General features: G+C 54.4%; 1 protein-coding gene across 2 annotated transcripts in view; it reads left to right on the top strand.

Annotated features, from left to right (window-relative positions):
* Positions 1-23,405, top strand: part of RAB11FIP4 (RAB11 family interacting protein 4) — a 78,573-nt gene that overhangs the window by 18,670 nt on the left and 36,498 nt on the right. Inside the window, exon 1 of one of the 2 annotated variants that reach the window (XM_035027770.1) lies at positions 21,755-21,854. The exons of the other annotated variant lie outside the window; for it this stretch is intronic. Within the exon in view, the coding sequence (XP_034883661.1) occupies positions 21,825-21,854 (30 nt within the window). The 5' untranslated portion in view covers positions 21,755-21,824. Of the gene's footprint in view, positions 1-21,754; positions 21,855-23,405 lie in introns of those variants that run through there. 2 annotated transcript variants of the gene reach the window in all.

Here is a 23,405-nt window from a genome sequence, read left to right on the forward strand (position 1 = left end):
CCTGCATCCTTCCTCTGTGTCACCTCTCCAGTCCTACCCTCCTCCAAGTCCCTTTTCCCCTCAGCCAGCTGACAGCAGTAGTACCCTCTAGCCGTGCAGGTGCCCCAGAAGTGGAGCCCTGCCTCTGAGATGGGTGAACCTTGTCATCCTGGGCAAATCACTTAATCTCTCTGGGCCAACATCCCCGTTTGTAAAATGAGAATAAAATATTTCCCTGTGAGTTATTTTCTTTACCACTAGATTCTGAGCTTCAGGAGTCCAGGAGCTATGTCTCACTCACCTCTGACCCCAGCGTCTGACACGTACTAGTCCTGTGAATGTTTGTGGACTCAGTGAATGCACGTCACTTTGACCCAGACCTTGCTGCAGGTTCTCCTCTTATGTTTGCCTGGCTTACTCAGGAATTCCTGAACACGGGCCTGCCCTTCCTCGTTCCAGGCCTCCGCTGATGCTGCTCTCTCCCCTAGGACCCCTGTCTGGTGGAGAAGCGAGTGCACTGGAGACATTTAAAATGCTTAACTCAGGACCCAGCTGGTGGTGAGTGGTCAGCCGCAGCTGTCCTTGGGAGGAAGCAGCTGACCTTCACATGGAGCGCTCAGAAAGACCCCGGTCTGCATCACGGCTCCACCCTTTCCTAGTGAGACTTCGGGCAAGTCACATACCTCTCAGAGCCTCAGTCTCCTTGTCTGGGTGCCCTCCTCGGGCTCGTTGAGAGGATTCAAGGAGATAAAGTAGAAGCCTTTGGCATGACTCAGGATGTGCTGGAGCCCGACAGTGGGGCAGAGCACTAGAAACGGTGGTGGCTATAAATATTACTAGTTCACTTCTAATTTTTGGCAGAGAACCATTAATTTCTTGGAACTCTTCATTTCCTCTTGCCTTCAATGACTGGCGGTGGCAGGTGGCTTTCTCCCTGGGACTGGTTTTTCACAGAAACAAAATTGCGTGTATGTTTTTAATCACTTCACAGGAGTTACCACACACGACTAGTGAAGAACAACACTGCTGTGAACGCTGGCTGGGTCACATGCTAAGCCCTCAGCCCCTTACCCACCACCACTCACACACATAGCCCCGCGAACCCATGTCCCCCTACCCACACCCCCATATAGACACCCCCCGTCCACGGACCCCTCCCTACCCATAGATCTCATCATCCATGGACCCCCTCCTCCCGAGGACCCTACCCACCGCCCCCCGTCCCATGCAGAACCCCACCAAGTTCACAGCCCCCACTACCCACAGCCCCACAGCCCCCGCTCATCCCCTCCTCCGATAAATCCTTTAAGGGCATTTGCCACAGAGGAGCGGGTGCACAGGTGAAGCAGAAAAGCCCCTTCCCCCCCACAAAGGCCTGGCCCCCTGTCCACACCTCCATCCTCCCCACAGACCCCTCAGCTGATCCCTCAAGTGCACTGAAAGATAAGGACTAGCACCAGCGGGCCAAGCACCGCCATACGCCAGATGGTCAAACGCACATAAACGGGTGCAGGACTCCTCAGAGTTTAATCTGCTAACATCCCTCAGGACTGTCCAAGAGGGTGATAGGACTCAGCCAGGGAACCCTTTCTCCCCCCTTGGGAGTGTACTATGGGAACTGTTGTTACCAACATTCTAGATCCTGCCTATTCGAAGTGTGGTCCATGGATATCCCCTGGGAGCTTGTTAGAACTACGAAATCAGGAGCTGAACCAGGACCTGCAAGATCCCAGGTGACTCGTTCACGAGCTCTGGAGAGTTTGAGCCACATTCTTGCAGCTCACTGGGTCTTGACCGAGGCTGCACATTGGACTCAGCTGGGAAACTTAAAAAAAAAAAACCACTGATGCCTGGACCCAGATTTCATTGGTCTGAAGTTTGGCCTGGATGTGGGGAGTTTGAAAAGCTCCACTGGTGATCTTAACGGCAGAGAGGTTTGGGAATCACGGCTCCTGGTCATACTGCTGGGCCCTATTTTCTTGCTTGTGTTTGTGAGCAAGGCTTGGTGAGAGGAAGGGGTAAGGTTAGGGGGGCTGCTGGCCAGCACCTGGATGGATGAAGGTCACAGAGGGTGAGGAGTGTCTGCTTGGAATGTGCAGGGAAGCATTTGAGCTTTGGAACCGCCCCAGCGAGGCACAGGGAGAACAAGGCACTGTCCCACGGTCCGAGCCTGATGGTGGCAAAGCCCGACCCAGGACTCCGCTTCCCGACTCCGAAGGCCAGCCAGTGTCTGGGCTCTTAGAGTCACCACCTCCACACCATCTCCTCGGAAATTCCCCTTCCTAAGCCTACCCGTCAGCCTTGGTCCTCACACCAAAACCGCAGAGGCCGCCCCTGCTCTGCTCTTACTTTGCTGGCCGCAGGCCCAGGACTCCAGCAAACTGTCCCCGGGGCCAGTAAAGCTCAATCCACCCAAGCCAGGAGGCATTAACACACTGTATGCAGCCGAGCTCCGTCCGCGCTGTAATCCCCACCGGCTGAGAGGCAGCTTCGCCGAATGGAGAGCGAAGGAGGGATCTGGGGGGCAGGCTGGGTGTGAGCCCCAGCCCTGCCACTTGTCCGCTGTGCCCCTCACACGGAGCCTTCAGCCTCTCTGGGCCTCGGTTGCCCGATATGTAGAGTGGGCACAACAGCACTCCCCTGCTCTGGGCTGGTGAGTGGACTGAGTAGATGAAGGTGACAGCGCCCCGGGCAGTGCCTGGCATGTGGTGGGCGCTAGGTCAGAGTTCATTGGGGTTGCAGAGGACTCGCAGCCTCGTGCGACAGGGACACAGGAGGCCCGGGTTCCCAGCCAGCCCAGGCATGGGACGTGCCCCTGCGGCAGGAACACCCCGATCCCCGCCCCCCAGGGCCAGAGGGGCCAGGGGCAACAGAGGCGTATCTTTGCCCTTTCCCCTCGTCTGCCAGATGCCCGGGCTCAGTTGTTGGCTGGGCTTGCTTGATGGCTTCGAGGAGACCTGGTCTGTCCCGAGGGGGATTCCCAGCCTTCCTGGGTGGCTCAAGCAGAAGTTAGCTCCGCCGGCCACCGTGGGTGGCTCCCTTCCCACCACGTGGGCCCACTCCTGACAGCTGTTATTGTCATGGTTATCTTATTTTTATTTCTCCCTCTGGGAGCCCGAATTCAAAGGGAAACATCAGCACTGCTGCCTGGTTACAGAGAGCAGAGACGGGGTGTGTGGGTGAGTCGGATCTTCTCAGCCAGGGCCCCCGCCCCCAGATGGTGTGACAGAGGCCAGAGCATGGAGACTGTCTGGAACAACACTTTCATCTTATAGATCAGGACACAGAGGCCACAGAGGGTCCAAGGCTTGCCCAAGGGTGAGTCAGGGCCAGGCTGGAACCTGCTTCCCCTGCCTGCCAGGACGCCTGTCGCCAGGAAGGCGTTGAGGGTAGTCCTCACCCTCAGCCAGTGTTTCTGTGTGAGATGCAGATCCCTGGGTCCCATGGACCAACTCCGTATCTGGGGCAGACCCAGGGATCTGCATCCTTAGCCAGCTCATCTGACCAGACTTCTGGAATCACAGCTGTGGACTCTCCGCATGGGTCCCAAAGCCCCAGACCTGTGCTCTGGGCCTCTCCTCTCCTCCCCTGCATCAAAATCCACCACTGGAGAATCCCAGCCCCCAACAGATCTCCTTTCATTAAAAGCATTGCTTACCCGGCATACTTAACAACAGTGGGTCCCCAATGAAGGGCACAAGTATGGTGTCCTGTCATGGGTAAGCACATGCACCCTGGGTCCGGGAGCCTGGGATCGAATCCCATATCTGCCACTTCTGGTTGCGTCCCCCCTGCCTATTACTTCCCCTGTGGGCCAGGGGCGGTGATGTCTCCCTTCCGAGTGCTGCGAGGATTAAGAAAGCACTGAGGTTAGTAGCTAGCATACAGTAAGGTCTATATAAATGTCCACTATCATTATGTCCATTTTACAGGTGGAGAAAATTATGTTTAGAGAAGCTGAGAGGCTTTCCCAGGGTCACGCCACCACTAGGTAGCAAGGTTGGCTGGGGCTTTACCCTTGTCCCACGCTGTCCCTGCCTGGGTGACTGTGGCCCACGCCAGCGCCAGCCACCCTCAGCTCTGCTGGTGGGTTAGGGATGGGCAGGAAAGCCCCTCCCCACCGCCACCCCCAGTCACTCACAGGGGGCACCCATGCACTCTGGGGTTAGGAGAAATTCCCAAGTCCGTAGCTGAGAAGGCGGAAACCCGGTGGGAGCCAAGGGGCAGCTTAGCATCCCTTTGCCCCACAAGTCCCTAATGGGGACAGCGGCTGCTGGGGACCCCGCCACCCTCAAACTAGAAAGCTCCATTTCTGTTATGCCAATGTCTCTCCATTTGAATGAAAATGAAATGAAAAGCTCATTTTCGTTTTCTGGAAGAAAGCACACTTAAAATCTCTGCATTTTGGTCTAAGAGATTGTTTTCAGACATCAGCTGTCCTGGTCCTTGTGGCCACAGGTCACTTTCTTGTCTGCGGAGAGAGTTCAGGCCAGGTGTCCTTATACCGGCTGTGCTTCTTCCTGAATCCCTCTTCCCCAAGGCCTTGCTCTTTCTCTCTCTGATTGGCGTCCCTTCTCTGATGGAGTGGCTGTGAGGGAGTTGGGAGGTCTTCCCACAGGGGCTGATATGCACCCTCAGAATGGACTCTGTACTACCTCTCTTCGCTCTTCACCCTGAAGACTCCAGAACTGAGAGCAGCCATGGAGCCAGGGAGGGCCTGGCAGGCCTCTGGTTCCCCTCTTCCTGCCACCACCCACCCCTCTCCCTCTCCTCTCCCTCTCAGTGGCCTGGGGAAAGGCGGCTGTGTTACTGATCTGTTCGCTCTGTTCTCGTCGTCCAACCCTGCTGTGATAGGATCTGCCCTGAGCGGTCAGAGCCCTGCCAGCTCTCTCGGGGCCCATTCTAATGAAGGTAACTGAATGCCAGGCAGCTGAGACCGGCCCTTTGCAAAACAGCAAGGGGAGGGCTGCCCTTAGGGCAGAGTGTGCCAGCTCTTATTTGCCCTAGCTTGGTATTAAAGACAGGCAGGGCCCTGGCGGCCCCCTGATGGAGGGGCCCAGGAAGGGGACAGAGAGTAAGGTTTATTTGGGGTGAGCTGGGCTGGCTCACTGCAGTTTGCACTCGGTGCTTTCAGGAGTTTGAAAGGCAAACCGTGTAGATTTGGGTCACGAGGGAGTGGGTGGAGGGAGATGGTCAGATTAACCAGGATTCTGATGCCAAGTAGCTGGGGCTCAGGGCTCTGGGCTCTGGGCTCTGGACTCTGGACTCTGGACTTGAGACCCTTCAGATCAGAGCTTCTCTTTCCCTCCTCCCCTCCTCCCTCCCCACTCTGCCCAGAACCCACATCTGCTAAGCTGCCCTTGGGCAGACACCTGTCTCCACTGACCAGGGCTCCTTTGCCTAGACTTGGGAGGTCTGTGGCCGAGTTGGAATGCAGGCCTGCATCCAAATCCTGGCTCTGAATGTCTTTGGGCAGGTTTAATCTTTTTGAGCCTCAGCTTTCTCATCTGTGGAATGAGAAGAATAGTACCTACTTGGTGGCCCCAGATTCTGTGGGGCCTGAAGCTCTTACAGTGTGTAAAGTCATCTTCGAGGTAAAAGATCTCAACCTATCTTCTTTTTGCAAATTTTACAAAACACATGACCCGGGGTGCCTTGGTGGCTCAGTCGTTAAGCGTCTGCCTTCGGCTCAGGTCATGATCCCAGGGTCCTGGCATCGAGCCCCGCATTGGGCTCCCTGCTCTGCGGGAAGCCTGCTTCTCCCCCTCCCACTCTCCCTGCTTGTGTTCCCCCTTTTGCTGTGTCTGTCAAATAAATAAATAAAACCTTAAAAAAAAAACAACACATGACCCTGTGAACACACTGCAGGGCCCCTCTGGAGCACATATGGGTCCTAGAAGTTTAAGCTGCGCAGAAAATGCAGATGCGCACATATCTACCTGATAGGTCTGTGAAGGATTCAATGAGCTGAGATTTGTAGCGGTCCCAGAACAGTGCCTGGCACAAAGTAAGCCTCTCGGAAGTGGTAACTTTTACTCCGCCTACCTGTCCGGGCTGTCAGAGCATTAGGTGAAGGCAGGGTTATGCAGGTAGCACCAAGCACAGCGTCAGCACCTGACAGCTTCACCTGTTAGCTCGCTCAAGGGCTGGTGCTCACATGGGGCCAGGGGCTGTGCTGAGGTCCCTCCTAGAGCTCTCGGTCTGGGAAGGGTAACCAGGCCATCGGTCCATCACACAAAGAGGCACTGCCAAAGGGAATGGTGATGACGTGAGAGAGCTGGGAAATCATTTTGATTGGGATATAAGGACAGACCCCTCTTGAGGCACTGAAAAAAGGGAAAAGATGCTTATTATTCTACTTTCTGCATGTCCGTCTATAAAGCAGTCTGGCAGAGCGGCATTGATGACCAACTACCAGGTCCAACAAGACACTAAACATATGTGCCTCATTTGGTCCTCTGGATGACTCAGAGAGGAGGCAATGGGGAGCAGGTGGGGATGTGCTTTTACCTGAGCTGGCGTGTGTACTAAATGGTAGAGCTGGGATTCAAACCTCACTGGACTACCTTCAAGCTCTTTCAACTACACCACATGGCTGATACAGGCAGAGATGCCCTTGCAGGCTTATGTGTGACCTTCTCAGAGGTCACACTACTGTAACTATCAAAATGGTTGTGACCTCCCTGGGGCCTCAGAGTCCAAGAGCAGTCCACCTCTCGGACTTGGAGAGCCCTCCTGGCATCCTTATGCACAAGTATCATTAACTGCAGCCACACACACTCAGCCCCCTGGGCCATAGACACCAGCCCTCGCCTGGCTCTCTGGTCTACCCACTAGAGTCACTCCTGGAAGGGCAAAATGCTCTGTGGCTTGATACCTTGGGGGCCTGGAGGAGCTCCCAGTGAGAGGTACAAGGTGCACTCAAACCACTCAGACAAAGGTCAGAGTTCAAAAAACAAGTAAGGAGGCAGGAGGACCCAAGTATGGGACCCAGAAAACCACAGTAGGGGTATAAGCTTATCCCAGGCTTGGCAGAGGGGGAATGGTGATACATAGCCCTTCTAATCCAATGGAGGCAAGAAATTACATAGCAGGTGGGCTGGGGTGGGGTAGGATGGGGACTTACACTTCTTAAGCACCTACTATGTGCCACCCACTCTGCTTGGAACCTGTTATTGTGTGGTCCTCATAACACTCTTGTGTAGTAGACAACTCTATCTCCATTTCAGAGATGTGAACATGGAGGCTCAGAGAAGCAAATGAACTTATGAGGACTCACCCCTGAACCTGATAGGAGTTTATGGGGAAGGTCATTATAGAGGAGACAATGGACCACATAGTAGCTGGAGTTTTCTGTAGAACTTTTATTTTTTAAAATCAATTTTATTGCTTTTTTTAAAAAAGATTGTATTTATTTTTGCGTGCGTGAGAGAGCGCATGTGAGCGAGCACAATGGGGAGGGAGGGGCATAGGGAGAAGCAGACTCCCCGCTGAGCAGGGATCCTGATGTTGGACTTGATCCCAGGACCCTGGGATCATGACCTGAGCTGAAGGCAGACGCTTAACCAACTGAGCCTCCAGGTGCCCAATTTTATTGCTTTTAAATACAGAAAATTTTCACATTTCTATTAGCCCTTGTTAAAAGTTGAAGCAAATGCATTGAAAGTATGTCTGCGGGAAAGGGAAGTTTCTGAAAAGGGTCCAGGATTTAATATTCTTCCAGAGTATAATAACAGCGTACACATATGGAGGTCCTGGGAACCAAGCCCCCCAACCAGAGAGACTCGTGAGAGAGATACTGTTACTATCCCCACTTTACAGCTAAGGGAACTGAGGCTCAGCTGTTCAACAGGCTGCCCAAAGCCACCCAGCTGGTGAGTGGCGGAGCCCAAACTCAAAGTCAGAGAGGAGAGAGATGGCCGTGGCCTCGGCCCTGAGCAGACTCTGACAGGAGCTGCTGAGCTGCCGAGCCGGGCTGGAGGCGCTGGGCGACAGTCTGGTGTAGACAGAAGCAGCTGACCGAGGTCTCAGTGCCAGGTGTGATGATGAAAGTCACCGCTGTTCCCGTCCAGCTGACGAGCCCCTCACCCAGTGCCAAAGTTGGCAGCCAACCCAGCAGGCGGGGCCGGAACTTGTGTCCAAAAGCAGGTAGCCCTGCCAGGTGATGAGGTGCCTTGCCTGGAGTCCTCAAATGCCAAGTCCTGAAGCAGGGAAGAGTTTGTTTACCTGAGGTCAATTCCCCAGACCTTGGCTCCCTGCCACGCTGGGCCAGAGATGGGGTGAGCGGAGACAGGACATGGTCCATCCTGGAGGCGCTCAGCCTTCGGAGGGGGGCAGACACACAAAAAACCATCGTGTGGTGCCATGTGGTGAATGTTCCAGCCGTCACCGGTGCCTGGGAACGTGGGGAGCGAGCGGCTGATGTTGTCCTGGGGGGCCAGGCAAGGGCAGGGAGCTCACTGAGCCAGACTGGGCCTTGCAAGCTGAGCTGTGATAATCACCATGAAAGTGCCCAACGCTCTCCACCTCCAGTGCTCATGCCCACCCCAGCACGAAGCCCAGTTTACTGACACAGCTCAGCCACGCACTCATTCCACAGCTGTGTGTGGGGTACCAGGGATCCAGCTGCCAACAGAAAGACAAGGTCCTTTCCCCCAAAGAACTTCTGTCCTAGGGGGAGAAAGTCAGTACGGTACGTGAAGACAGAGAGAAGTGCTCCGAAGGGAGTAAAGCAGAGTGAAGCGGAGCGGGGTAGCTCTCAGGACAGGCTGGGAGCCAGCCTGTTGGAAGCGAGGGGCAGGGGCATGTGAACCTGGGTGTGGGGCTTGGCTCTGTGGGGGCCTGGCAAGCCAGCTGGTACAGGTGATGAGGGAGGCTGGAGAGAGGCTGCATGGAGGGTGTGGCCCAGGGGCCTGAGAGCGCAGGGGAGAAGTTTGGGGCTTATCCTGACCTGAGGCCAGGGGAAGGTCGTCAGCTGGGAAATGACAAGACCTTGGTGGTTCGAAGAGCTCGCTGGTGTGTGTGTGTGTGTGTGTGTGTGTGTGTGTGTGTGTGTGTAAAGACAGCCCTGGAATTGGGGCGACCAGTTAGGAGCCTGTGTATTATTTGTCCAGGGAAGAGGTGGTGGCAGATTGGTTGAGGATGGTGACAGGCAGATGGTGAGAAGGTGGACTGGGCTGGAGCTGCCAGGACTTGCTGATGTGGGGCAGAGGGAAGAGAATCATCAAGGACTAGCCTGAGGTTCTCCTCACAATCAGAGGTCCCAGTTGGTGTTACTGGAAGATTCAGCTGGAGACATGCACACACGGTGGGGTGTGTCCAGACCCCTTCTGGGTGGGCAGCTCTCTCCCATCTGCCCAGGCTGCAGCTGACCTTCCCCAGGGGCCATGGGGCTGCCTGGCCCGAGATTACACACCTTTCTTGGAGGGAGCCTGCATCCCATGACTGGTCCCTATGGGGACACAAGGGCTTTGCCATCTTGCTTCTTTTAGGGGCCATCCGGGCCCCAGAGTGCCTGTGGCCTCAGCACATGGCATCCCGACCCCTCTCTCCCTCTGCCCCCTCCTGCTTCCCTCACACCCTCGTGGGGCTGGTCCCTAAGACACTCCCAACAAACCCCCTCCACATGCAATTGGATACAGTGGTTTGGAGGTCAGGGGAGTGAGCCAGGCTGGACGTGGACACTGGGGGGTCATCAGCGTTTGATGAGATGTAAAGCCACGTGTTAGGGAAACAAGAAGGAGAGAGGGCTGAAGCACAGAAGGTGCAACATTTTAGGGCTGAGGAAGGGCGCAGAAGCCAGCAACAGCAACTGAGTCACGACTGGGAGGCTTGGAGGAAGCCAGGAGGGTGGGCGTGCTAGAAGCTGTGCTAGGAAACTGTTTCAAGGGGAGACCCTCTGGGTTCAGGGCTGCGCGAGAGTCCAGGTAAGATGAGGATCCGTGTGGCTCTAGGGTATTCCTTTCCACCTTGTCGTGTTTAGGGAGGGATTTTCAAGGCCCCAGCATCATCAGGAAGGAGCTGAACTAGTAGGGAAGGAGCCATTGATGGTGCAGAAAGTGGCATTGGGGGTGGGCAGGAGCAAAGAACTCGTGAGGAGAGGGGTCCCGGACTGAGTAGAAGGGTCCGTCTGTGAGCCAAGCATCACGGCAGAAGGAAGGCCGCCGAGGCACCTGCAGAGTGCACAGATCTGGTGGAGGGGACGGGAGGTAGCTCTCTTCTTGTTACTTCTATCATACACAGTCAGCAGCTGCGGGTGAGCAGGGGGAAGCCTGATTGGAGGTGGGGGGTCTGGAGAAAGGAGAACCAGCTTGGCCTGAGGGCTCCCGGCTGGCAAATGGCAGCCCTGAGGGGAACCGAACCCCTGGGCTCTGGGCTTCACTAGATGGGAAAAGTGCAAGGAAAGACATTCCAAGCAGAGGGAACAGCAAAGGTGTCAAGACTTGGTACATCCCACGGGTCATAGGAGTAGTAACTATGCAAATGTGTACTGAACCATGGCTGTGCTAATCTTCCTCATGCAGTATTTCATTGAGCGCCCCTCCAATACCCTCTAAGGCAGACACAGCTGACCCTCATTTGTTGCAGGTTCCGTATTTGCAAAGTTGCCTACTTGCTACACTTTATTTGGAATCCCCCAATCAATATGGCAGTGTCTCCCTGACCATTTGCACACGTTTGGGTTGTTGAAAATGTGGGTCGGAGGGCACCTGGGTGGCTCAGTCGTTAAGCGTCTGCCTTCAGCTCAGGTCATGGTCCCAGGGTCCCGGGATCGAGCCCCGCATCGGGCTCCCTGCTCCACGGGAAGCCTGCTTCTCCCTCTCCCACTCCCCCTGCTTGTGTTCCCTCTCTCGCTATGTCTCTCTCTGTAAAAAAAAAAAAAAAAAATGTGGGTAGGCCGCTCAGTTCAAAGAAAACATTCCTCTGTCTTCTCATTTCAGCTCAGACTGAAACAAGCTTCCTTTTAGCAGTCTTTTTAGTGCTGTGTTTCGTATTTGGGGTTTTTTGTTTTTTGGTGATGTTTTTTTTTGGTTGGTGATTTTGCCATTTAAAATGCCTCCCAAATGTGGTGAAGTGCCTACGATTGTTCCTAAGGGCAAGAAAGCCCTGATGTGTCTTTTGGAGAAAATACATGTTAGATAAGCTTTGTTCAGCACAAATGACAATGCTGTCCTCCGTAAGTTCATTGTTAAATAACGTGCCTTTAGGGGCGCCTGGGTGGCTCAGTCGGGTAGGCGTCTGCCTTTGGCTCAGGTCATGATCCCAGAGTCCCAGGATTGAGCCCCAAGTTGGAGGGGGGCGGTCCCTGCTCAGCGGGGAGTCTGCTTCTCCCTCTCCCCCTCCCCCCACTCCTGCCATGTGTGCGCTCTCTCTCTCTCTCCCCCAAATAAATAAAATCTTAAAAAAATAATAACATGCCTTTAAACAAACCTGCATAAAACAAGCTTGTGTATTGCTCGGTTGACAGAACTGTTGCAATCAGAGGTTCTCAGGAACTTAACCCCTGGGAGCAAAGGTTCAGCATTCACGGATTCAGTGTTCACGTGGCTACCTGCGAACCCCAAGAACCCTGTCTGCGAGCTAGGGGACGCATGGAGCAGAGCTGGGGCTCGAACCTGGGTTGGCCAGGCACCGGAGCACTTCACTCCCATGAATGTGGCCTTGTGGTCTAGTGGGGACAGCAGGGGGCCTGGCCTGGAAGAAAGGTTTCTTTTCTAGGGCCTCCCAGAGCAGCCTCTCCCTCCCCTCCACAGGCCTCCTCTGGGCTCAGGCTTCTCCAGCGTCTACCTGAACACAGCAGCTCCTTCCACCTGCCCCAGGCTGCGGCCACAGAGCTCAGCAGGGTTGTGGTTTTCCTCCAAGCGGGAGGAACACACTGGCTCAGTGTCCTGGGGCCAGGCGCCTTCAGTTTCCCTTGGCCTAGCCCAGCCCTGGAAGGGGGGCCACAAAGGAGGTATGTGTGCCTGAGACCAGCTCCCATTGGTCCGGCTGCTGCGGTGCCTGCCTGTTTATTCAGGGGCGGCCTGGCCCATCCTGGGCAGGTCCGATCGGAGCGAGCTGCTGGCCCTGGGCCCTCCAGGAACCCCCCACCCCTGGGGACTGGGCTGCCCACTCCCTGCCTTCTCATAGTGGAGAACCCACAGCACTGCTTCTGTCATTTATGGGGCGGCTGGGTTTTTTGTGGGTTTTGAGTGGTTTTCATTCCAGCATCACCAAGATAATTTAGGAGATGATTGGGGGGAGTGTTTGCTTTTAAAGTGGAATTACAAGCCCTTCAGTGTATGCCTCCCTGACCCGAAGAAAGAGGTGAAGCCGACTTCATCCCCCACCAACCTTGTCTAAAAGCAACTCTCCTTCCAGGAGCAGCCAATAGCCCCAGGCAGGACTGGGCCTTGTTCTTCCATCTCCGGGTGGCTGGCACAGTGCCTGGGCCTGCAGTTTCTGCTCAGTAAATGTTGTTTGAATAAATGAATAAACTAGTGAATGAAGGACTGGTTTCGGTCTCACTGTGGTGACTTTGGGGAAGTTAGTGTAGAGACCCGAGCCTCCCTTTCTTCACAGCGTCATGGTTAGGTGAACAGTCTCTGGAGCCAGCTGCCCGGGTTGGAATGGTGGCTCTCCCCTTACCAGGTGTATGTCCTTGAGTAACCTCGCTGAGCCTCAGTTTCCCTGTCTGTGAAATGGGGATAATCCTTGCCTCATAGGGTTGCTGTGAGGATCAAATGAGTTAATATCATGTGAAGCACATGGAACAGAGCCTGGTACATAGTAAGTGCTATGTAGGCGTTTGCTATTAATAAAATGAAGATAGTAACATTCAGTTATTCTGTGCTGCTGTGTGCTGGGAGCCTGGTACATTGGTTTTCCCAAGTGTATGCCTTACAATACTGAGTCCCTGGTGTTGGTAGACATTAAATGACAAGGGGTCTTGTCCAAAGCTGGGCGCCTGAAGAAACCCTGGGTTACAACAGAGCTAGACAGGTTTCTCTCATGCCAACATGCTCTGTGACATCTCCGGGGAGGAGTAAAGAATTCCGCCAGTTGATTTGACCACAGAGCCCTTTCTTGCTGTTGGGTTGGGGTAGGGACTCCACAAAACACATTTTTGGACGCAACAAATACTTCCCTCCATCTCCCCAGGAGCCCTGGCCCAGCCATCCCGCTCCTGTCAGCTGGTGGCCCCCAGGGACAGGCCAGGGTGTCTTGCCCTGGGTTTGGAACTGGGCAGGAGGCAGCGGCCAAGTTAGCAGCAGAGGGGTGCCCAGCCCTCCACCCTAATACACTCAGTGGGGCAGGCAGGCTGCATCCCACCCTCAAGGGCAAGATACTCCCCGAGGGGGATCTCAGAGGTACATGCTGGGGAATGGCAGAGGCCTGGCCTCGGCTGCAACTGATTAAAATAATGTCAAGCTGGACAGCACACACCTCCCTGAGGATGATGGAGGGAGGGGTGAGGCCCTTGCTTGCTCACAGACTTTCATCATCCTTATTCATTAATTTCTGCTGCCTTCCAGATGAGTCTAGTTGCTGTCAGTAACCTGGTTGTGCAGTAAGAGAGAGAGAAGGCAGGGAGGCCTGGACATGGGCCAGCAAACCTGAGTGCAAATCTTGGCTCCGTCACCCTGGCCATGTCACTTAACCCTCCTGAGCCTCAGGCTTCCTCATCTGTAATACGGGTGCAGTAACCTCTATCCACAGATGGCTGGACTAGAATAAAGGAGAAGAAATGAAGTGACTGGAACACAGTTGATCTTCAATAATTGGTCCCTGTTCTAAATCATAAGCTGCAGGGAGTGATCTCTCTGTGGTTTCAGGGCTTGCGTTAGGCAGAGGGGCATCTCTTCAGAGCTCGGATCTGGTACATTCTGGGAGGAGGGCAACTGGATCTTGATAAAGGCTGTTCTTATTTCCTTGCTTCTCTCCTTGTAAACGCCCATCTCAGGAACTTCAGAAAATATTCTCGTGAATTTGTGACTAATCAGGCCCTCAGCTCTCTATCGCTTATGTGTGAGGGATCCTCAGTCCCATTCAGGGCCTCAGACATTCCTCAAGTGCCTACTATGTGCCAGACTTGTTAGCAGCTGGAGTCCAAAGACTCTAAGGACGTGCACCCTGCTCTCAGGAATTAGGGTGGTGTAGGGTGCCTGAGAGGAGGCCAATCCCAACAACACAGTGTGTCCCCACAGTAGCAGAGCTTGCGTTTGAGGGATGGAGATCATGAAGCCAAAGAGTAATTTATTCTCACTGAAGAGACAGAGAAGGCTTCACTTGGCAGGTCACACCTGAGTCGGATTTTGAAGGATGAATAGGAGTTTGTCAAGGGAAAATACTAAAACATCATCCTCAGTCTCCTCCCAACCACCCCCCTTTCTGGGGTCAATGTGGATCCTCTGCCATTAACAAGCTTTGGGACTGTGGGCAAGTCATTTTGTCTCTCTCGGCTTGTTTCCCAGATCCCTTCCAGCTTTAATGCACTGCGATTTCATGTCTATACAGGCCTAGATGATGAGAATTTCTAAAAAGTCCTCCTATTTGCAAAATGCTTTTCAAAAGTCTTTGACATTTTCTTTTCTTTCCAAGTTTTTGCATTAATTTTTAATGAAATTTATATATTAGGGAAGCCATGATCACGTCTTTAATTTCTCAAATATTTATATAATTTTTATGTTGTGATACTTTTCTTGATTGAAAAGTATCACAACATACAAGATACAAAAAGTATCTTCTTTTTTTTTTCAAAGTTTTTATTTATTTAACAGAGAGAGACACAGCGAGAGAGGGAACACAAGCAGGGGGAGTGGGAGAGGGAGAAGCAGGCTTCCCACCGAGCAGGGAGCCCGATGTGGGGCTCGGTCCCAGGACCCTGGGATCATGACCTGAGCCGAAGGCAGATGCTTAATCGACTAAGCCACCCAGGCGCCCCTGACCTTTTTTTTTTTTTAAGATTTTATTTATTTATTTGACAGAGAGAGGGAACACAAGCACAGGGAGCGGCAGAGGGAGAGGGAGAAGCAGATTTCCCGCTGAGCAAGGAGCCCAGGACCCTGGGATCATAACCTGAGCCAAAGGCAGACGCTTAATGGACGGAGCCACCCAGGCGCCGCTGACCTTTCTTTTTTTTTTTTTTTTAAGATTTTTATTGATTTGAGGGAGAAAACACATGAGCGGGATGGAGGGGCAGAGAGGAAGAAGCAGACGCCCCGCTGAGGGCTATAGGACTTGAAACCAGGACTCTGAGATCATGACCTGAGCCGAAGTCAGATGCTTAACTGACTGAGCCACCAGGCGCCCCGCCACTTGACCTTTCTTCATGCAGATCCCAGTCTTACAAAGTTGGTCACACTTTCCCCATTTGACCGAAGAGGAAATCAGGGCTTGGAAAGGTGAAATGACTTGCCCTCTGCCAGGAAGCGGCCGGGCCAGGCCTCCAATCCAGGTCTTCTGATCCTGAGTTTAGGGTTCTCTCCATTGTTCCACGGGACCTCTCACACACCTCACAAGCCTAAAATCCCTCCATCGGTTGTTCATAAACGATGCCTGATGGATCCCTTGCCTTGTGGAGCCCCGGGTCAGGTGTTGTTGCTGGCACAGAGACAGACGAGTCAGGAGCCCTGGGTGCAGAGGATGCCAGGCCCCGCCCTGAAGACAATGCTTCAGGGAAAGAGCCAGGCAGGAGGCCCTGTGAGGGGCACGGGGCAGGACCTCGAGTACTGTTGAGGAACAGCTCTTTTAGCCAGAGAGCAGGAGGAAGTCTGGGTTGGGGAGCAGGGCCACAGTTACCCTTTCCTGAAACAAAATCTGGTGCCTAAATCCAGGATGAAAATGGACCCCTGTCCCCAACGTCTGTCTCTTACCCTCCTTTGGTTTTCTTCAGAGCCTGTCATATGTCTCCTTGATTCATTTATTTGTTCGTGGTCTGACTGCCCCAGGAGAGGGCGAGCTCCATGAGAACAGAGACTTGATTATTCATAGCTGTGTCTCCAAGACCTGGAACAGGGTCCCGCACAAAGAGATCTTCACTGAATATTTGTGGATGGATGGATGGATGGATGATGGACAAGTGAGGCCTTCAGCTGTGGTCGGCCCGCCGTTAGCAAAGTAGTTCCCAAACTTGCTTGCCTTGGAAACACCTGGGATCTTTAAAAACTGCTAACACCTGGCTCCCACCCTGGGCATTTGGATTTAGTTGTGACCCGGGCATTGACCTTTTTTTAAGTTCCCCAAGTGAGTCTAGTGTGCAGTTTGGGAACCACTGCTTTACCATCAACTTGTAAAAGTCAGAGCTGTGCTGCCTGGGCCCGGAGGAGGTGGGGAGGGCAGGAGAGGAGCAGTGAGCGGTGTTCGTGCTCTCTTGAGTTTGCAGCCGCTTGATGTTCCTGAGGGTAAAGGAAGGGGAAGTTTTTCCTCCTTGCCCTCACCCAATCCGAGTCAAAGAGGACCTGGTCTGACTTCCTCCTCCCCAACCATCTCCTCCTCTTAGATGGTCAAATGAGTCCGAGGAAATGCAGCTTTTCTCACCATTTTCCCCTCCTATTGGGTTTGCATGAGTAAGAAAACCCATTGTTCACATGTGCACAGGTTGACAAAAGTAGAACTTGGCCTCTCTGAACACTGAGCCGGGGCGAGTCAGTAAGACCCTGTCCCACCCTGTCTGCATAGCACCCAGCCAGACATTATAAGGACAAACAGGCCTGGGGCAGAGTGCTGCAGGCGTCCTGGCCAAAGGACAGTTACCAACACCGAGCTGTTTGCCAGTGGAAAGGGGCTCCCGTGTCCAAGGCATGCGCCTGGGTCCAAGATCTGCTCCTGGGCTAGTGCAGGGTTGTAGGATGGGAAGGGACCTTAGCGACGTACTGTCTGAACCCCATCTTCCCAGAGGAAGGAAGGGGCCCAGATGCCCTCCTCTTCCCAGGCACAGTGCAGGCCCCCTGGCCAGGCCCCTGCCGGAGTGAAAGGGCTCTGGGATTCAGGGGTTGCTCCTGTTGTTTCTAGATGGCAGGTGGGGAACATCTTCCTTGGGGGTCAAGAGGCTGCTGCAATCCCAGGGTTCTGCCTGCTTCCTTAGTACCTGCTTCTCTTTCTAAAGCCGCTGCTTACATCCTCAAAGGTTGAATTTGTCTCCCGGAGGGGCAAGCTGAGACTTCAGGGGTGGGGCTGATGCTTTCTGATCAGATCAAGCACTATTTAAAGAGGAGGGGAAGGAAGACAGGTGTTTGTGGCCACGTCGGAGCCGACTTCACGGAGGGCTTTTCCAAGAACAATAGCTGATGCAACTGTTTGGGTGGAGATCATGTCCAGTGTGTGTGACCAGGTCGTGGTGGGTGACTAATGTCCATCTTAGCACGAGTCGAGAGAGCCAGGTCTACTCCCAGCTCTGCCAATGGCTACACCATGGTGAGGAGAGAAGCCAGCTTCCGCCTCTGGGGCTTGGTGCCCCATTTGGGGACTGAGTGGTTATATTAGACTAGTGACTTGAAACAACATTAAAGCCACAGGACTCTTTGTTTATCTGAACTCTTATGTGGAAGTCCATGTGTAAAGCAGCTGGAAGTGGAGCTGTTCTGGCTCACCTGGAGCACCCCCTCCTTTTGCAGGATCTCCAGAGAAACCTGCAGGTTGCAAGGAACTGAAACCGAGTTTGAGAACCACTGGACCTGGTGCTCGAATGCTTTTTTTTTCAGCCCTGGTATTATTTGTGTAGCTGTTTTCTTGTTTGTTCATTTGGCTAATGTCAGTTGGCTCAGTTGCTTGGCTAACATCAACACTGGGTAATGTTTGGAGAGCTCTTTTCCTATCATAATTATGTCATATGTGTTCAGCCGGTCCTTCCATATGGCCCCAGGCTTGTACAAAATGTTGCCTCTTTACACCACCTGATGGTGAGCTAACTCCTGCCTGGTGATAGCAGAAGTAGACAAAGGTGGATAGAAGCTGTGGTTCAGAGAGAACTTACTAGATTCTCTTCCCTCACTGGGCTCACCCAAATGAACACGTGTTTTCCACCCCCATCAGTTTCTGGAGGCTGGTAACTCCTGCTTGTCAACATTCTATCCACTTCTCTCTGGCTTTGGCCCTCAACATCACGATTGTACTCTCACATCAAAATGGCAAAAGAAGTTTCAGAACATAAAAAGAATTAATCAGAGTGACTTGTCCTCTGCACATTATTCTCGGATACATTCCCTGGGAGAGGGTTTCTGTTTTTAATGAGATCATTCTTCTGAAACAGCAAGGCAAACCCCTTAGGAGACTCACAGCCCCGGGCGAGCGCTTCTAGGGTATCAACTGCCATCACTCCCCATCCCCTGCCAGTCATCATCCCCCCCGCCACCCCCGGCCAGTAAAGAGCAGGAGCCAGAAGTGGAAGGCCCTACACAGGCAGTCAGGAGCCCGAGTTTCAGTCCCTGCTCATCTCATACCTCAGTGTGTTGTCTGGACAAATTCCTAGCCTTCTCTGAGCCTCCATCTTCCCATCCATAAAATGGGGGAAGAGCACATTAGATGTTTCTCCAGAGAGCCTTCCTAGCTTAAAATGGTTTGATTTTGTAACACCTAAAACATAGCTATGGGAAGGAACCAGGGTAGCTAATGCAAGAACCTCCTTTTCCCCGACCCCATAGGTGGGGCTGTGCTCAGGAGGGAGGACTATATTGCCCTAATAATTCTCGCCCAGCCCAGCCCCCATCTGAATGAAAAACACTGAGTCCTCTGGGAGCCCCAGCCTGGGCTGGAGCCCTCAGTTTCCACATCCCATTTCAGAAGACAGTCAGCCTTCCTCTCCAACCCCAAATTATCACTGCTTCCCTGAACCCTGTGAAAGGTATCAGGATCTCTCCCAACAGTCAGGGTTCTTGGGGCGCCTGCGTGGCTCAGTCGGTTGGGTGTCCGACTCTTGATTTGCTCAGGGGCATGAGATCGAGTCCCACATAAGGCTGCACGCTGGGCATGGAGCCTGCTTGGGATTCTCTCTCTCCCTTTCCCTCTGCCCCTCCCTCCCCCCAAATGTCAGGGTTCTAAACCATCCTGCAAGCTGCTTCAGGTTCTAATCCTCACCTCAGTTCTTCCCAGCCTCTTGTCATATGGTCATTGGAAATGGCTGCTCTTTATTGAGCACCTGTCATGTGCCAGGTATTATATGCATATTATATGCATGGGTCCTGATTATTTTGATCCTCACAATAATCCTGAGATACATTATATCATTATCTCCAACTTACAGGTGAGGAAACGGAGACACCGGAAATTCAACTTGCCTAGGCTCATCCAGCTGCGCTTTAAAAGGTGGTAAAGCCAAGATATGACTCTTGGCTCCGGCCCTGGAGCTCATATCCTAAATCACCGAATCAGACTGGGGCTCATTCACGCCGCTGGTAATAACGAGAAGCTACTGTGTATTGAGTGCCTGTAGCACAGGAGGCATTGAACCAGACACTTATTTTGTCCTTTCATTCAAACCTCACAACTGGAGGAGGAAAGGTCTTGTTTCCATTCCAGAGAGGTAGCAACTGGTGCTCAGAAACAGTGAATGACTTGTCCACGGGAAGCTGTAGAACGAGGCAGGCTTCAGACTCAGAAGTGTTCAGAACTAGCATCTTGCGACCCTCCTCTTGGTCACACTGCTTTTTAGGACAAATACCTGGAGATGCTGCTCCCTCCACCACAGCTTTGGGAAGAATAAAGAGGGACCACTAGCACCACTCCATCCACAGAGCCCTCGAAAGTGGCAATCGGGCTTCCCCTAACAAGGCGGGCCAGGGGGTGCTTGACAAGGGCTGCTTTTCTTCACTGATTTTTGCCAGAAGAAAGCTAGGACCTAGAAAAGCCCCGATCATCTGAGGTTTCTGTTTCCCTTGCCCAGTTCTGGGTGGTCCTCTCAAGTGATCTGCTTTCTGGTTCCCCGTAGCCCTTAGGGGCACCATGAGACCAGAAGGGAAGAGGGGAAACTGAGACAGAACTCCCTGGATTCAGCTACACCCTAAAACCTCACAGGAAGCTGCTGAGCCGAGGTCTCAGGGCAGAGCTACAAAGGCAGAGGAGGCCCAGGGTGCGTGGGCTCATTCATGCACCACACCTTTGATGAGTGACCGAAATTAAGTGTACCCTCTGCCAGGGTGCACAACAACTCATGAGGTAGGTTGTGCCATCCCCATTTTACAGATAAGGACACTGAGTCTCAGAAGGGTTACATAACTCATCCTAGGCCTCACAGCTGGCAAATAGGATTGAACCCCAAATCTGTGTGATTCCAAAGGCAGTGTTCTTTATGATACACCACAGCGCTTCTGCGTGTTAGGGACTGTGGGAGTGGACACCAGCAAGGGTGAGAAATAGTCTGTGGTGCCCGCACAGAGATCTCTGAGCTGCAAGGCATAAGCAGGGAGGAGAGGGTCAGTGGGTAGTAGAGTGCCCACCTCACCCCCACTGCTCTAGCCTTCTCTGGCGCAAAGCCCTTGCCAGGAGGCCCTCCTCTAGCTAATGTCCTTTTTGGAGAGTCCCCTGTAGGTCTCAGGGCCTCAGTGGGATGCTTTGCCTCAGACAGGCCCCTGGTAGACAGAGAGGCAGCTGACAATCTTTTTGCAGAAGAGATATGGGGGAGAAGGAAGTTGAGAGCAAAGAGCCAGAGAGAAGGAGGCAGAAAAGCTGAAAAGTGGTGTGTGTGTGTGTGTGTGTGTGTGTGTGTGTTGTTGATGGAGCTGGACCAAAGCACCCAGCTGCCGACAGGCTCTGCCATGTTCAAGTGCCACCTTGTTGGTCAGTGAGGACTCAGGGAAGGCAAAGGGGCCTTCATGTTGGCCTGAGACAGACAATTAGGAAGGTAAATCCCCCAGAATTTAACCCCCAGTTGCACAATACAACATCGAATCAAAAGGAAACATCTGCATTATTTGCTGCTTTACATTTTTGCCTTCTTTAATCCAGAGCATAGTGAAGAGTTATGGGGGGGGGCGCATTTTTTACTTAAATTATATTTACTAGGATTCAACAGAGGGGTACTTTCTCTTTTATGTTTTTAGTTCTTGTTGCCGCTTGGTTCTTCGTATTCCTGGGCTGGTTATAAATACAACTGACTTTACGACGTAAAGATTGGGAAAGTTGTGAGTGGGATTTGGGATGAGAATCAATTGGGGAGCCACCAGACTCAGGCTGGTGGTGGCGGTGATAGTGGGCGAGGGGGCTGGGGGTTTGGCAGGTCTGCCTTCGGGTCCGCACATGTGAGCGCGGAAGCGCTGGTAGGAATCTCGCAGTACGGTGACCGCAAACAGTGAGAGTAGCCTGGACCCGGCAGCGGCAGCGACAGCGCCCGCCAGGCAGGCGCGCGAGCTCAGACTTGGTCTCCTGGAATCTGAGGGCCCGGGCTGAGCAAACCCGGGCGACAGCAACGTCGCGGTGCGGGCTCGGGCGGGCCCAGGCGAGCCCCACCTCCCGAGGCGCCCAGTCCGGGGCCGCGCAGCCATTGGTCCGCATCGCCCCAGCCACCTTCCCCTACCTTTGGGGGCGGGGTTACCTGGGCCCCGCCCCCCGAGGCTCGGGTTCCTAGACCCAGCTTCCTCCTCCGGCTCCGCCCCCGAGCCCAGGCCCCGCCCTCTCCGATCCCTGAGTCGGGGCGCCTCGTGATGTCACGGCAGCTTTGATACAAAGAGCCCTTCGGCCCACGCGGGTCTCCCGGCAACGGGCGCGGGTGGGGGCGGGGCCGGCGCCTTCAACTGGTGCGGAAAGCGAGCGAGCGGCCGCGGCGCGGCGGGGATCGTCTCTGCGCTCCCCGCGCTGCCCGCCGCGTCCCCGCCGGCCCGCGCCCGCCCTCTCCTCGCCCCTCCGCAGCTCACCGACTCGCCGCCACACGGGGGATGCGCACCCCGCCCGCCCCCGGGGGCCAGGTAAGCGGCGGCCCAGGGGCTCGGGCTCGCCGGGCTCCGGCGACGCGCACCTGGCCGCGCCGGAGGCCCCGGGGCTGGGGAAGTTGCCGGAGCGCGGAACTTTGCCCGCAGCCCGGGCGCCCGCTCCTGCCCCGGGAGTGTCCGCCCTTTCGGCCCTGGCCGGGGAGGTCGGGTTACCTGCGTCCTGGCGCGCTGGGCCACGGAAGAGAAGCCTCTGTCTCCGCTGCCCCCACCTGGCCCTCTGCCGGCTCCCAGGTGCAGGGGTGGGCAGGGCTAGCCCGGGGGCGCGGGGAGAGGGCGCCGCTTCTTCGGCGCGGTTTCCCAAAGTGTTTTTAGAGGAATCTAGTGGACTGGGCAGGGGGCTGGTTTGCCAGGACGCCTTCCTCGGGACACCCCCGCCCCCGCTCGCAGCGCGCCTGCCCCTCCGGCACCGGTGTTGTCCCAGCTCCCTGCCCTTGGCTCCGCCGAGTCCCGGAGGGGGCTGTGCGCGGGCCAAGTTTTTCCGTAGCTCTTGGCGTCTGCACCGAGCCTGTTCCCGGGTTCCCTCGCCTCTCCGAGGGGCCTCTGCCGGGCAAGGGGGGAGAACCAGCCTAGTTCGGGGCTTAGAGACAGAGAGCCTGCAGGTCCTAGTTGCTGTTGTCACAGTCGCTTCTCTGCGGGCGACTAGCGTCTCTGAGGTCTTGGCGGAGCAGCCTCTGGAGAACCAGCCATATCTGTGCTGTGGGAACCCGGTCTGGACTCAGCCCAGTGTTCCTTCTCATCCGTGCACACCCTCCAGTGTACCTCTTTCTCCATTTATCCTTCTCCCCAGCCATGCTCTCCCACAGATGGCTGTAGGTGACACATCCCTCGCCCTGACAGACAAGCCAGTGTTCCTGGTCTTATTTACAGGCCGCCTCCTCAAAGGATTGTGAGGGGGCTGGATTCCTGGGCTCAGCCTACACTTTTTGCCTTGGCAAACCCCTGGGTTGGTTTCTGATGGTCCACCAAACCCCTCTCTTCCCTTGGTGGAGGCAGGTGCTAATCGGCTGGGTTCCAGGGAAAGGGGTGGGGCATTCCCCAGGTCCTCCCCCTGGTGAAATGTGGCTGCCAGGTTAGGGGAAAGGGAATCTCAAAGGGGGGAAGGTGACCAGTTATGTGTAAATCAGACCTTTGCTGTAGGGATCTCTGTCTCCCTGTAACTAGCCAGCTCAGCCTTGGTGGAGTCCTTGGGTCGCTGCCATTGACCGGGGTCTTGCCTTAAGCCAGGCACCAGCTTACCCAGATAGACTGGCCGAAACCTGACCCTGCTGAGCTGGCATTCATGAACTGCTTATGCACCCAGGTGCTAGTATGCAGGGACGCTTCCCTGCCCCTAAGGTGTTTGCAGACTGTAGGGACACTGAAAACCTGGGCCAAACTGTTTCCTGGCCAACTGCCCTGAGCCCTCGGGCACAGTGATCTGGGTTGTCTCTGAGGTCCCTGTGACTTCACTGGAGGGGTGTGTGGCCTGGAGGAATGGGGAAGCCAGGGAAGAACTTGGGACTTGTAGCAGGCATCACGGCTTGGGGA

The sequence above is a fragment of the Mirounga leonina genome, unplaced genomic scaffold (assembly GCF_011800145.1).
Source record: "Mirounga leonina isolate KUSES-001 unplaced genomic scaffold, KU_Mleo_1.0 Mir_200, whole genome shotgun sequence".
Lineage (NCBI taxonomy): Eukaryota > Metazoa > Chordata > Mammalia > Carnivora > Phocidae > Mirounga > Mirounga leonina.